This window comes from Montipora foliosa, chromosome 9, assembly GCF_036669935.1.
Source record: "Montipora foliosa isolate CH-2021 chromosome 9, ASM3666993v2, whole genome shotgun sequence".
NCBI classification, from domain to species: domain Eukaryota; kingdom Metazoa; phylum Cnidaria; class Anthozoa; order Scleractinia; family Acroporidae; genus Montipora; species Montipora foliosa.
In genome coordinates this window covers 4,191,162-4,203,911 of record NC_090877.1, presented here as the reverse complement: position 1 = coordinate 4,203,911, position 12,750 = coordinate 4,191,162, and the positions used below count along the sequence as shown (strand labels likewise).

Sequence of the window (12,750 nt, the reverse complement as noted above, 5' to 3'; positions counted from 1 at the left end):
TGGCGACCGGGGTGAGACTACAGCTCGTTTGTGTTATCATAATGATGACACTCAGGGCATTAGAAACGGGGAAAGAAACCTCAAACATGATAAACAATGCTACTTCAGTTTCAAATAAAGCTAAATTATATAATGACTATAATTGAGTTTGGGGCAAGATGATTCCCTTAATTTGAATTTTAAAACCGCCGTAAGTTAAATAGAAGAGTCTTTAATTTACTGTTTGCCATATTCAGGGGACAGCTCTGTTGGTAAGCGGGAGAAGGAGCGAGGACGAGGGCGTGGAAGAGGAAAACAAAAAGAGAAATGCCAAGTAACGCAAGAAAATAGCAGGGCTATCTCTCCAGGTAAGCAAAGAAGACGGTTATTATAAAACGTATATTATATGTGAGTGCTCTTCACATGCTAAACCTCTCAGCCACACAAATCTTATTTTAGCTTCAATCAAATACAAAACTATTTGAAATACTCACTGCAAGGAAACCGTATTGCCACTGAAATTCCTTACTCTCCAATGTAAATGAGATTGGGGGTGAAGAAGGAACATTTATGGTTGAATTTGAAGAATGCCTAAATAATTGTACTCCTTTGGTACAGGCGTCAATGTTGACAAACCCAGGCAAGCAAAAAAAGACCGTGGGCGAGTAACTTTAAAAGACACCAAGAATAACCAGGAAATACAACCAATTGGCAGAGGAAATTATTCAGGTATGTAAACCAGATTAATTATTAACTAAAGATGAAAACAACGCCAGCACATGAAAGGAAAAGGAGAATGATCGTCTAAGTTTCAAAACGGTAGTACATGATGGTGGTTATCATCCCGGAGATTGAGCACTCAGTTGTGCAATATGACTACTGCGTTGACGTGTTTGAACTTAATAAGAACTCACGACTATCATAACTGTTTCCGCCATTTTTAGGCGGCACATCCATTCTATTTCTGGTAGCGGACTCAATATTTCATGATTTTAAAGTGCTACTCTGACCAAAAAATCAATTCTTCCTTTTCTTTAAATTTCAGAACTATGTTAACTTACGACACCTGTTTATTTTAACTGGAATTTTCTTATTTAATGGTCCACCATAACTAACTTTAAAATCTTGATAGAGTTGAATCGAGGACTAGTACTCCGAGAAAATGACGTCAAAGACTCACTAGTTTTAGAATGCAATGCATGTGCGCGGCTGAATTAATATGCAGCACGGGATTTTCGGGCTTTCAGACTTTCAAACTCGGATTCTTTCTTTTTTTCATAAGCTGCTTTTACACGCTGAAATATTAATCTGATGAGCAAATGACAACCCTTTTTCGCTAGATCCAACCTTCTGAGGTCCATTCGGTCAGTTTTCAACGTGAGTAATGGCGGACCGTGAAATCCGAAAGTTACCCTCAAAGTAAAAAGCCTTTGGATAAAAAATGTTTCAGTCAGGTGTCAATCAAACACACTAGCTTTCATAATCTGAAGAAAAGAAGGAAGTGATTTTTTTTACCATAGCAGCACTTTATGCGTGCTCGCTCAGCTCCGAGGGACGTACGAAGGGAATTATAGTTTCGACTTAGTTGATGCTTGTCTTCGTGTACAACAATGCTAACACAAGGGTCAGTTAGAATTAAGCAAATATATTAATGTCTGGATACGTTTTTCTCTCACAGCAGGTCCAAGCCATGTGCAACGACCAGGGGGACTTAATGCTGTAACTAGAAACCAAAATTCTAACACACAATATCAAACTCGTTCTGCAAGTCCGACAAAGAGCAAAACTCTGGACGTCAAAGCTTTAAAACAAAAAGACACCATGGAGGTGGTCCACAGGTTAAATAAGGGAATGGCTCAACTCAAGTATCTTCTTAGATCACAAGAGGAGCAACACAACAGTGCCGACTTCATTTTTGACTTAACCTGCACCTTGGCTGTTGCCTGCAAGGCTTCATCGGGTGAGAACACCTACAAGATTTTAGCTGCACTTAAAGGCTCCGCTTATCTTAACTCGAAAATACCATCTTTATTGCAACGTTTACAGTTGCCCGTGATCCCGAAGGACAAGATTCCCACACAAAGTCTCTTTGAATGCCTCATAGTAGTCTTTGAGAGGTGTTTGAAACACTTGCCCAGTTCGTACGCGGATCTGCCCTATGCTCAACTAAAAATGGCTTTGGATCACTCAACTGTTGAGAAAAAAGAGCAACTTCAAAACAAGTTGGTTGATTTGAAGAAAACAAGGGATGAAATTATCAGAAGCGAAAGACAAAAATATGCTAGCCGTTGCATTAACAAGACAGGAGACAAGCCACCAAACGACTTCAGAGAAATACCAGTTTGTCCCACAAGCGATGAAATCGTGACTCAAAAACAGGCTTTCTTACGTAAAAACATAACAAAGGGAAGATACGAGAATGCAGTGCATTACCTTGATGTGCAGTTCCGGTTGCTTCGAGAAGACTTCCTCGAACCCCTGAGGGAAGGTATCCCTGAGATTGTCCAAAATGTACCAAGGAACCAACGAAAGCAGATGATGAAAAGTTATCTCAGGGTTCGAGTCGTCGATAAAACATTTACGTGGTCCGGAATAATTTATAAAGTAAAAATCGACGTGTCTCGCTTGGATACTAGTAGATGGCCCTATTCAAAACGACTGATATACGGTTCATTTCTTTGCCTTTCCCTAGACAATTTCAAGACCATGCTTTTCGCAACAGTTGCTGACCGAGACGATGAGGATCTTAAGCGAGGAATGATCAAAGTTCGATTTATCGAAGGGCAAGATATTTTGGGGATTGAAAGTCGTGACTGCATGTATCAAATGGTTGAGTCACCCGCCTACTTTGAAGCCTACCGTCATGTTCTCAGAGGGTTGCAGAAGCTAGGTGAGGACACTTTGCCTTTCAAAAAATATCTCGTTGAGTGCAGTGGAGAGGTCGACCCACCAGAATATCTGAGACGTGCTGATTCTGAACCACCCGTTTGTTACGATCTTAGCAAGGCCCTAGGTATTGACGAAGTGGCTAACGCAACAGCAGTACCTGTTTTACAACCTGAAGCGTGGCCTGCGGTAAATGATATTTCTCTCAACCGTTCCCAACTGGAAGCTTTAAGAACAGCAATTACAACTGAATTTTCCGTTATTCAGGGCCCCCCAGGGACTGGTAAAACGTATGTTGGAACAAAAATTGTAAGATGCTTGCTTGAGAATCGCAAAGCGTGGGATCCCGAGCGCAACTCACCAATGCTGATGGTCTGTTACACAAACCATGCCCTCGACCAGTTCTTGGAAAAGGTGTTAGAATTCGTTCCTTCTCGCAGCATAATTCGCGTTGGTGGAAGAAGCAAAAGCCAGAAACTAGAGGAATGTAATCTGAAAAAGTTTACTCGTCGATACCGGTTGCATGACAAACGAGATGAAGTCAAAGAAAGCATGACCGAAAACGACAAGGAGAGGAGAACATGTAAGGAGCATCTCGCAAAGGGACAGAATGAACTATTGATGTTCAACGATTTAGAAAATCTGATGGATCCGGCGCATGTAGAGCAGTTTTGTAAGGCCAAATTTCCCCGTAATGTGGCAAACGAAAGTCGAAAAGCGGAGAACACTTTCAAGCTATGGCTATGTGACAATGAGTTAGTGAGCTCCTGTAACAAAACTTTTCTTGGAAAAGAAGAACCCAAGGTTAACGGTGGCTTGACAAATGAAAGCGAACACGCCGAGGTAACCAAGTCAAAATCGTTAAAAGATGTCGGTAAAGGTAATGCAGTCAACCAACCACATGGCACAGGATGTAATCCCTTCGCATCACTGGACACTTCCCTTGAACTGAACGAAGACTTCTTACAGCATCACGAGTTTAAATCACCCCTTGATTGTATTTCATCAGAGGCTTCTTCCTTTCAACCAAGGAACGAATCAAACGTTCACCCACCTTCAAATGAATCAGAAGACAGTCTTCACAAAGAAAAAAACTCGGCGGTTTTTAAAGATGTGGAAATGCTGTACGTTGCTGGTAACATGAAAAGTGCTGAAGGCCTTCAAACGGAAGAGCTAAATAACGTAGACGAAGAAACCATCGCTGTAGAAAGAGAAGCGGATTTAATTCAAAACCAAAGATGCATTTACGGTGAGGAAAATCTCTTGATGGAAGTTTCGCAACGGGAAGATGAGTCTCTCCAACATGATAAACAGCAAGCAGCAACAGGAGAAGACGATTTTGTTTTTGAGATTGAGAGCAATGGAAAAAGACGCAATCCATGTAGCTGGCTGGAAACAAAAGATAATGGCTCACAAGAAGCCAAAGACGACAACATGGGAAATACAAAATCGAGAAAGAAAAAGAAAAACAAGAAAAACAAAAAGAAAATGATCATAACTGGAAACATCGATAATTTAAAAGAAGAACTTAAACAACAAAAGATGATCACTGCTGCTGAAGTGATGCGAATTGACAATATTTGGTATTTATCACAGGCAGATCGATTGCGATTGTACCTCTTTTGGATAGAGAGCTACTGTGAACACTACAGAGTAGAAATCCATCGGGGTGAACAAGAATATAAACAGCTTTGCGAGGAGCTAGAAGCAATCACATTTGAAGAAGAAGAGCAAGTCATACGTCAGGCAACTGTGGTTGGAATGACAACAACTACAGCTGCTAGATATCACTCAGTGCTTCAGAGAGTATCTCCAAAAATCGTCATCATTGAGGAAGCTGCCGAGGTTATGGAAGCCCATATCGTCACCTCTCTTTCACAACAAACAAAGCACACGATCCTTATTGGAGACCACAAACAACTCCGTCCAAAGCCTACAGTCTACGAATTAGCACAGAAGTTCAATTTGGGGGTTTCTTTGTTTGAGCGGATGGTACTAAACAACATGGACTGTAAACGTCTCTCCATACAACATCGAATGCGACCTGAGATCGCTGCCCTCACTAAAAGAATCTACGACCACGAAATTGGCGACCATGGAGCAGTTTGCAGTTTTGATGACATATCTGGAATCTGCCACAACCTTTTTTTTATTCAACACAACCAACCCGAACACATGGTAGGTGGCTTGCAAAGCTACGCTAACGAGCACGAAGCCAAATTTGTAGTAGCACTTTGCCAGTATCTTCTGAACCAAGGATACCAGAAAGAGCAAATTACAGTACTAACCATGTACACTGGCCAGTTGCTTGATCTCCAAAAACGCATGCCACGGCGAATATTTATGGGAGTGAAGGTTTGTACAGTTGACAACTTTCAAGGTGAAGAAAACGATATTATTCTTCTCTCATTGGTGAGGAGCAATTCAGAGGGCAGCATTGGTTTCCTAGGTGAGTCTAACAGAATCTGTGTTGCACTGTCACGGGCTCGCAAAGGATTTTACTGCATTGGAAACTTCAGTCTCTTGAAAACCCAGTCCAAATTGTGGAAAGAAATTTGTAGCGATTTGGAAGACAGGGGGGGCATTGCGAATGGTCTGAAGCTGGTTTGCAAGACGCATAACAACGAAACAGTTGTAAGAAAGGACACTGATTTTAATCCATTGGGTGGATGCAACATGCGTTGTGCGCTCCGTCTTTTATGTGGCCATGCATGTGTCAAGCGATGTCATTTGTCTTCACATAGAACGAGTGAATGTCGTAAGCCATGTCCCAATAAATGCCCTAACGAACACCCATGCACGGACAGCTGCCATTATCCTAGAGAATGCCCTCCCTGCCTTTACACAGTATACAAGAAGGTCCCTAAGTGTGGTCACGAACAATCAGTACCTTGCTCAGTTGATCCTATCACCTTTCAATGCAAAATGAAATGTGAGAAACTGCTGCCATGTGGACACGACTGTCCCAGAGAATGTGGCCAGGAATGCACTTCTCAATGCAAAGTTCGTTACCAAAAACTTCTTCCATGTGGGCACGAAAAATTTCTACCATGCTACAAGGATCCCATGGTTTACAATCAGTGCACTAAAAAATGTCAAAAAGTTCTTGAATGCGGTCATCGGTGTTCAAAGGAATGCAGTGACACATGTCTGTGTGATACTTCCGTTGAGATCGATTTGCCTTGTAAACATACCAAGCGCGTCTTGTGTCGACAGAAAGATTATCCAATTCAATGCAGGGAGAGGTGCCAGAGAAAATTTCAGTGCGGACACAATTGCCCAGGAATGTGTTTTGAAGACTGCACAATGAAGCAATGTAAAACTGAGGTTCTCAAGGATCTTCCATGTGGCCACCAGCAAAGGGTTCCTTGTTTTCAGGACCCTAAAGAGGCTTTTTGTATCGCTCCTTGTTTGAGACGACTGGATTGTGCTCACCAGTGTACCTCTCTTTGTGGACAAATGTGCAGTGATGTCCCGTGCGAGCAATTGTGCCAAAATGAATGTCAGCGGGGTCATGCATGCAAAAAGAGCTGCCACTTTGGTTTGCATTGTGGTGATTGTATGATAGAGATTGAAATGACGATTCCTGGTTGTGAACACACAATTACACAGCCTTGCTACGTGGACCCTGCTACAATCAGGTGCAAAGAGCGATGCCGTAGAACCAGAATCTGTGGACACCCATGCAAAGATATTTGCAGTAACAACTGCGAAGATAGGCCGTGTGAAGAGTTAGTAACAAGGACCCTTTCATGTAATCATGTAGTGTCTTTGAGTTGTCACAAGAATCATGAAGCACTAATTTGCGAAGAAACTGTTGAAGTTCATCTACCCTGTAAGCATACAATGTCTGTAAAGTGCCATGTTGCCAAAGGGGGTCTAGAAAATGTTGCATGCAAGATGCAGGTAGTGAAGGAATTTCCGTGTAAACATAAACTCACACTTCCTTGTTTCAAGAGGCTCCAAGATTGCATTTGCAATGAGATAGTCAATGTTGAACTCCCATGTGGACATATGAAGTCTCTTCCTTGTTCGATTGTAATGGCTGGTCTACCAGATGTTGAATGCACCGTACGGGTACCACGGACATTGCCATGTGGTCACGAGACAACCCTTCCTTGTCATCGAAAACCAGAGCAACAGTTTTGTGATCAGAAGGTGGAGGTCTCACTCTCCTGTGGACACAAAAAGTGGACATCATGCAGTAGCGAGCAGGACGAACTTCGAAGTGGAATTTGTGACCAAAAAGTAGTACGCAAGCTAACGTGTGGTCATGAAAACGTGGTACAGTGTTCGTTTAATCCTGATGAAGTTACTTGTGGTGCTCGTTGTGAACGCTTTCTTCCCTGTGGACACCAATGTCTCAAAAGATGCGGTGATGACTGTACCTCCTTTCAATGTGCGATGGAAGTGGAAAAATATTTGAGTTGTGGGTTTCACAAACTCAGCTGCCCTTGTTCAGATGACGTGTCTGAGCTTATTTGTTCAAAGCCATGCAAACAGCGACTGAAGTGTGGTCATGTCTGTCCTGGTAGATGCTCTGAAGATTGCCAAAAGTACGCTTGCCAAGTAAAAGTCGTGAAACGTCTCAACTGCCCTGGAAACCATATGAAAGAAATGGCTTGCTGCGAAGATCCCGAAGGCGAAGTGTGCCATGAACAATGCAAAAGAATTCTACAATGCGGTCACCCGTGCCCAGGCCTTTGCAGTCAACCGTGTGAAAGTAGGTGGTGTAGATGGCGGGTACAAAAAACGTACCCTTGTGGTCACAAGAAAGAAGTGCAATGCTTTCAGTTAAACACAACTTCATGCACGGCTAGGTGTCGGCGTCAAAAGACAACTTGCAAACACATTTGTAAAGGTGTGTGTGGAAAACCTTGTTCCAATTATCCTTGTAATGTTGCCGTGATCAAGAAACTCGTTTGCGGTCACCGCATTAAGATGCCCTGCAGCTCTCCTTTGGATACCATACAGTGCCCCTGCCCTTGTAACGCAAAGCTAGCATGCGGTCACCAATGTCCTGGAAACTGTCATGACTGCAGCGTTAAGGGCTTCCATGAAATGTGTCCACTTCCATGCAACCGAATACTTGTTTGTTCTCACCGCTGCCAAGACGTATGCGGAATACCCTGTCCACCTTGTGGCAAAAAAAGCAATAGACGCTGCCCTCATGGAACGTTTAGTAAACTCTGCTCGCAATCATTTTCTCCATGCAAAAAACCATGTAAATGGAGTTGCCCTCATTACCAATGCAATAACCTGTGTGGAGAGGAATGCGACCGCCCTCGTTGTGATGCACCCTGCCCCAAAAGGCTGTCCTGCGGTCATCCATGTATTGGATTGTGCGGCGAAAATTGCCCCGTGGTGTGCTCTATTTGCCAATCTAAAAAGTTCTCTTCTGTGTCAAGCTATGGAAGTGTATCGTTGACGGGCGATACAAAGTACCTCCAGCTTTTCGATTGTGGTCATATCGTGACGGTTCAAAAGATGGATAAGTGGATGCACCAACAATTGGGTGACGACGTCAAACTCATCCGATGCCCTAAGTGCTCAACAGCGATCACATTCAGCTATCGTTATGGTACCCTAGTTAAGAGGCAATTGAGGAAAATGGAGGATGTCAAGACTGAAATTTGCAACCTTGGAGAGGAAGTGGCCAAGATTGCCGAAAATAATCTTCTACAACTACGCCATTGCCCTTCAAGCATACAGACCATGTTTCAGAGACTATTATGGACAAGATCGTTGAAAAGGGTGGATATTATCGACATTCCCTTGGTTTTCATCCTTAATAACCATTTCATCATCTTAAACCTACTTGAGAAGGCGCAGCACACTTTGCGAAATACAATAAGTCCTGGAAGTTCGAATGCACTTCAGGAAATAAAACAAGTCTCGGACAGAGTCATCAGTATCCTGCAAAATATCGTACGTTATCTCGAGACACCACAACCAGACTTGAGGACTCTAAATCAAGTGTATGGACATGCAAGGAAGTTTTCACTTTTTGCTTCTCTCCTGGAAACCCAAAGTGAAGCTATAAGGCGTAACGTTTCTTTCTCTAGCACTGCCGAAATGCGTTTAAAGAAGGCAAACGATGAGTTTAATTTACTCTGTCAAGGACAAAACAAGGCACTCGAGATCTCATGGCTTGAAAAAATCGTCACTTTGTTGAGAGCAGACATTGGCCTTACGTCACTTCCAGGCGATGAGCCCTCTGAATTCGAAAATTTTCCCGGCTTTCAAAAAGGTGTATGGAAATTATGTGAACATCAGGAAGTGTACTTCACCAGATTAATTGTGCGTGATGGAGAGGGTTTAAATGTAATAAGCAAGAGATGTACACAATGTGTTGCTAATGAAAGCAGTGACTAAAGCAAACAACACTTGCACGGAAGAACGACCAATTGAGTTAATTTAACTGGACGCAAGCAAACGTAATCTTAAGATCCTTAAGAAACTTGAAAAGAAGAGAGGATTAATTTAAGAAACGAATGTCCTGAATGAGTTCCAAATAAGAAGAAGAAAAACGGGGTTAAAAACAGAAAAGTAAACTAGCCATTTCCCGGCAGAGTAAGCGCTTTAATTTGTCTTTACCAATTTCTTTGTGATTACGGTACACACAGCCACAGAGTGACCTAGTGCCAGATTCTATGCAGACATAAAAAAACAAGTACTCTAAGCCAACAAGTAGCTGAACACTATACGGAAAGCTAGAAAAGTGCATTAGAAACAATCTTTCTCTTTTTAGTTATGACATTTTCTCTCTGTCATCACTTCAGCCTCCAACTACAAAAGGGTTAGGATTTTTTCTTTCAGTTTGCACACGAATGTAAATTTAAGTTTTACAAAGACGTGGATCTTGTTTACCGCTCGATAACCGGAACCACAAATAAAAGAGCCAGGAACGCTTCCCGACAGCCGAAACATTTTCATTTTTGTACGATACGCTGTGTTCAGTTTGAGCCGAACTGATGACAATTTTTTTAAACATGTTTTCATCTCGGAAATTTGACAAGAGATTTCAATTATTGAGAAAAAAAATGTTTGCTTTTGGAGCACTGTTTTCCATTCAAAGGTCCGCCATTACGGTGACTAGCTGAACACAGTTTTGATAGGTTTTGAGAGTAAGCCATTCGTAAGTAAGTTGGTAACTTTATGTAACGTCGAAAACGTGGGGAGTGGTTGCCCAGTCTCCCTAGCCGGGGACTCATGCATGAAAAACTCGATAAATAACAAACCAAAGAAAGCAATTGAATGTCAAATATTCGTTTTTGTGGAGAGGGGAAAACCAGAATACCCCGGGAAAAACCTCTCGGAGCAGAAAAGAGAACCAACAAAGTCAGTCCACATATGACATCTTGTCCGGGAATCGAAAACCCCGGCCCACATTGATGGAAAACGAGTGCTGTCACCTCTTCTCCAACCTTGCTCACCATGAAGTCAAGGCTTCATGAGAGAAATGTTGTAGCTAAAAAAGGCTGGAACTTGGCAAAAAAATATAGTAATGGAAGCTTTTCATTGATGACTAAAATTGGTGCTTGGGACTTTTTCCATTGAAGCGCGACAGCCTGAAAACAGCCCGAAAATTTTATGAGGCATGCAAAATCCAGTGATTAGATGATTTTCGCATTAAGCTTTTCATTTTCAATAATTGTCGTAAAATCAACTCGAACAAATTTTAGCAGACGATTTTTCAAAATTTTAGGAAGAAAGTTGTTCATTAATTCAGTGATTGTTTTCTTAAAACGTCTTTGTTTGAACTCTGTATAGGAGTTCTTATCTCGATGGAAAGAGTACTGAGGCTAGTTAAGGCATGCCGTGAGTCACTCTTAAGGACCCCCCGCAAAGAATTTCACGATCCCTAATCTTAATGACTGAAACAAGTTTCATCGTTCAATAGCTTAACAATTTTTGTCATACGACTGTGTTCACCAAATGACAATGATTGTCAGTACTACATGACAGCGCTTGCTCTGTGACGTCACAAAACGCTTTTTTCTAAAATGGGGGGTAGTTCAGCCCCATGTTTTTGAAAATTTCTGGGAAAAAATTAATAAATAAAACTGCGTAAATTACCATCTGCTTTGGATGATTGCATTTGAAATTTAAATGAGGAGAAATTTTGCTTTTTCTTAAGTCACGTGACCTATTTCCCCTAATTACGGAATAATTAGTGTAAATGGTCCAGCTTAAAGGGCGAATTCATAAACAATACCCAAGTAGTAAGAGATTGATACCAAAACAAAAAAGTTTAAATTTCACTTTGTACTCCCCATTTTGAGACGATCTTTATTAGTTACCATCCAATTATAGGGCTCGTGACCTGAATTTGAACATTGTGAACGCTTCAATCAATTAAGGATCCTTAAGATAGGATGCATGCTTCATTTCTTAACGTAACTGTGTCCTCTGAGCGAGTGAACCACGCCTTAACTTGCATGCCCTAGTATTTCTGCAAATTTAGTGAATTTGCAATAAAAAGCTTAAAAAAAAATTCGTGTTTAGCGTACATTGTTTTGACTGGCAAAAAGAATGGAGCAGTCACAAGTCATGGGAATTGCCGCTGACAGCACGCCTAAAATTGTGTTCAGCCACCTTAATATTTATTTATGCGGGGGTAAAAGTGAATTTCAATGAAATTTTAAGAGGATTAAGTAAGGGTTCAATGAAAAAATTTTTTTTCTTTTCAAACACCACCACACAGTTGCCCCCACCCAAGAGCATTCCAGGTTGGTAGGGGACTGTTTGGGTGTCCATATACCATTTTTTCCCTTCCAATTCTAATTCTTAAACTACAATAAATGTTCACAACTTCTTATGTCCCCAAATTTTATTACTCTTTTGAGGAAAACTGTCTCTTCCCCAATATACCCCGAAAGTAGTATAGGAGTTGCGGGTACGAGCGCAGTTGTACCACCGAATATCGATCACACGTTTTCCCCACAAATGCTTTACCATGTATTGTGTACATTTCCTTGGAAATAGCATGTTTCACATAGCATGATTGACATCACTAAATTAAGGTCCCCGGCAGCGTAGATTCATGAAATGAATCGAGCAGGGGATTAGGGGCAGTCAGGCGAAGCCTGTAAGTTATCTGCTCGCTAGGCGGGAAGAGCGAAACATTAGATCTGTGAAGCAGAGATGCTGGAGGAGCAATGGGCGAGTAGCCCAAAAATGAATTTCATTTTCACTGCCCCACTCTGCGAACAGAGTCTCTGTAAAATTCGGCAGATAGCGAAAAAGAGAGGCTCTGCAGAAATCGTGTCAGGTCTTTTAAGTTGCCGCAGTCTACGTTTCAGGGCTAGTCACTCCGGTCAAACCGGTTTAGGCAGCGCACGCATCATATTTTTGACAAGGCGAAGGTCAAAATCAAGCCTTCAGTACGAAAATCAATATGGCGTCTCGGAGTGCGATCGAAACTTTGCCTGGGTTTGTGACTGTCACCAAGCAACGGCTTGCGCATTCTCAATAAAGACTGAACACGATTTCTGCAGAATCCTTTCTTTCTCGTCGAGTTAAGAAAGGCTCTGCTGGCAGGGTGTCACTGCCCATGGTATGATTCAATCTATATGGTAATTTCCAGAATTTCTTTTTGTTCCAGCGTATGTTGTGACACATTTGATCACAAACTATATGCAGCTGTATATGTTTTTCAAAATTGCAGTGCGTTTAAAAAGATAAAAAAGCTCTCCCTCAATCACTCTGCTCCAGAGCCTGACATTCTCGGAAAAACGGGAAATTGATTATGTCATACTGCAGGGACTTTCCCTATGAGTCGTCAAGATGTAGCAATGCCAAAGAAAGCAAATTGAATGTCAAATATTTGTTTTTTTACTCCGGGAAAAACCTCTCGGAGCAGAAAAGAGAACCAACAAAGTC

General features: G+C 41.8%; 1 protein-coding gene across 3 annotated transcripts in view; it reads left to right on the top strand.

The window, feature by feature from the left end:
• Nucleotides 1–11,306, top strand: part of LOC137970488 (NFX1-type zinc finger-containing protein 1-like) — an 18,503-nt gene extending 7,197 nt beyond the window's left edge. The window contains exons 4-6 of one of the 3 annotated variants that reach the window (XM_068817006.1): nt 237–347; nt 598–708; nt 1,658–11,306. In XM_068817006.1, coding sequence (XP_068673107.1) covers nt 237–347; nt 598–708; nt 1,658–9,240 — 7,805 coding nt within the window. In that variant the 3' untranslated portion in view covers nt 9,241–11,306. The remainder of the gene's footprint in view (nt 1–236; nt 348–597; nt 709–1,657) is intronic. The other 2 variants (XM_068817007.1, XM_068817008.1) reach the window with 2 other exon arrangements.
• The last annotated feature ends 1,444 nt before the right edge of the window (nt 11,307–12,750 follow it).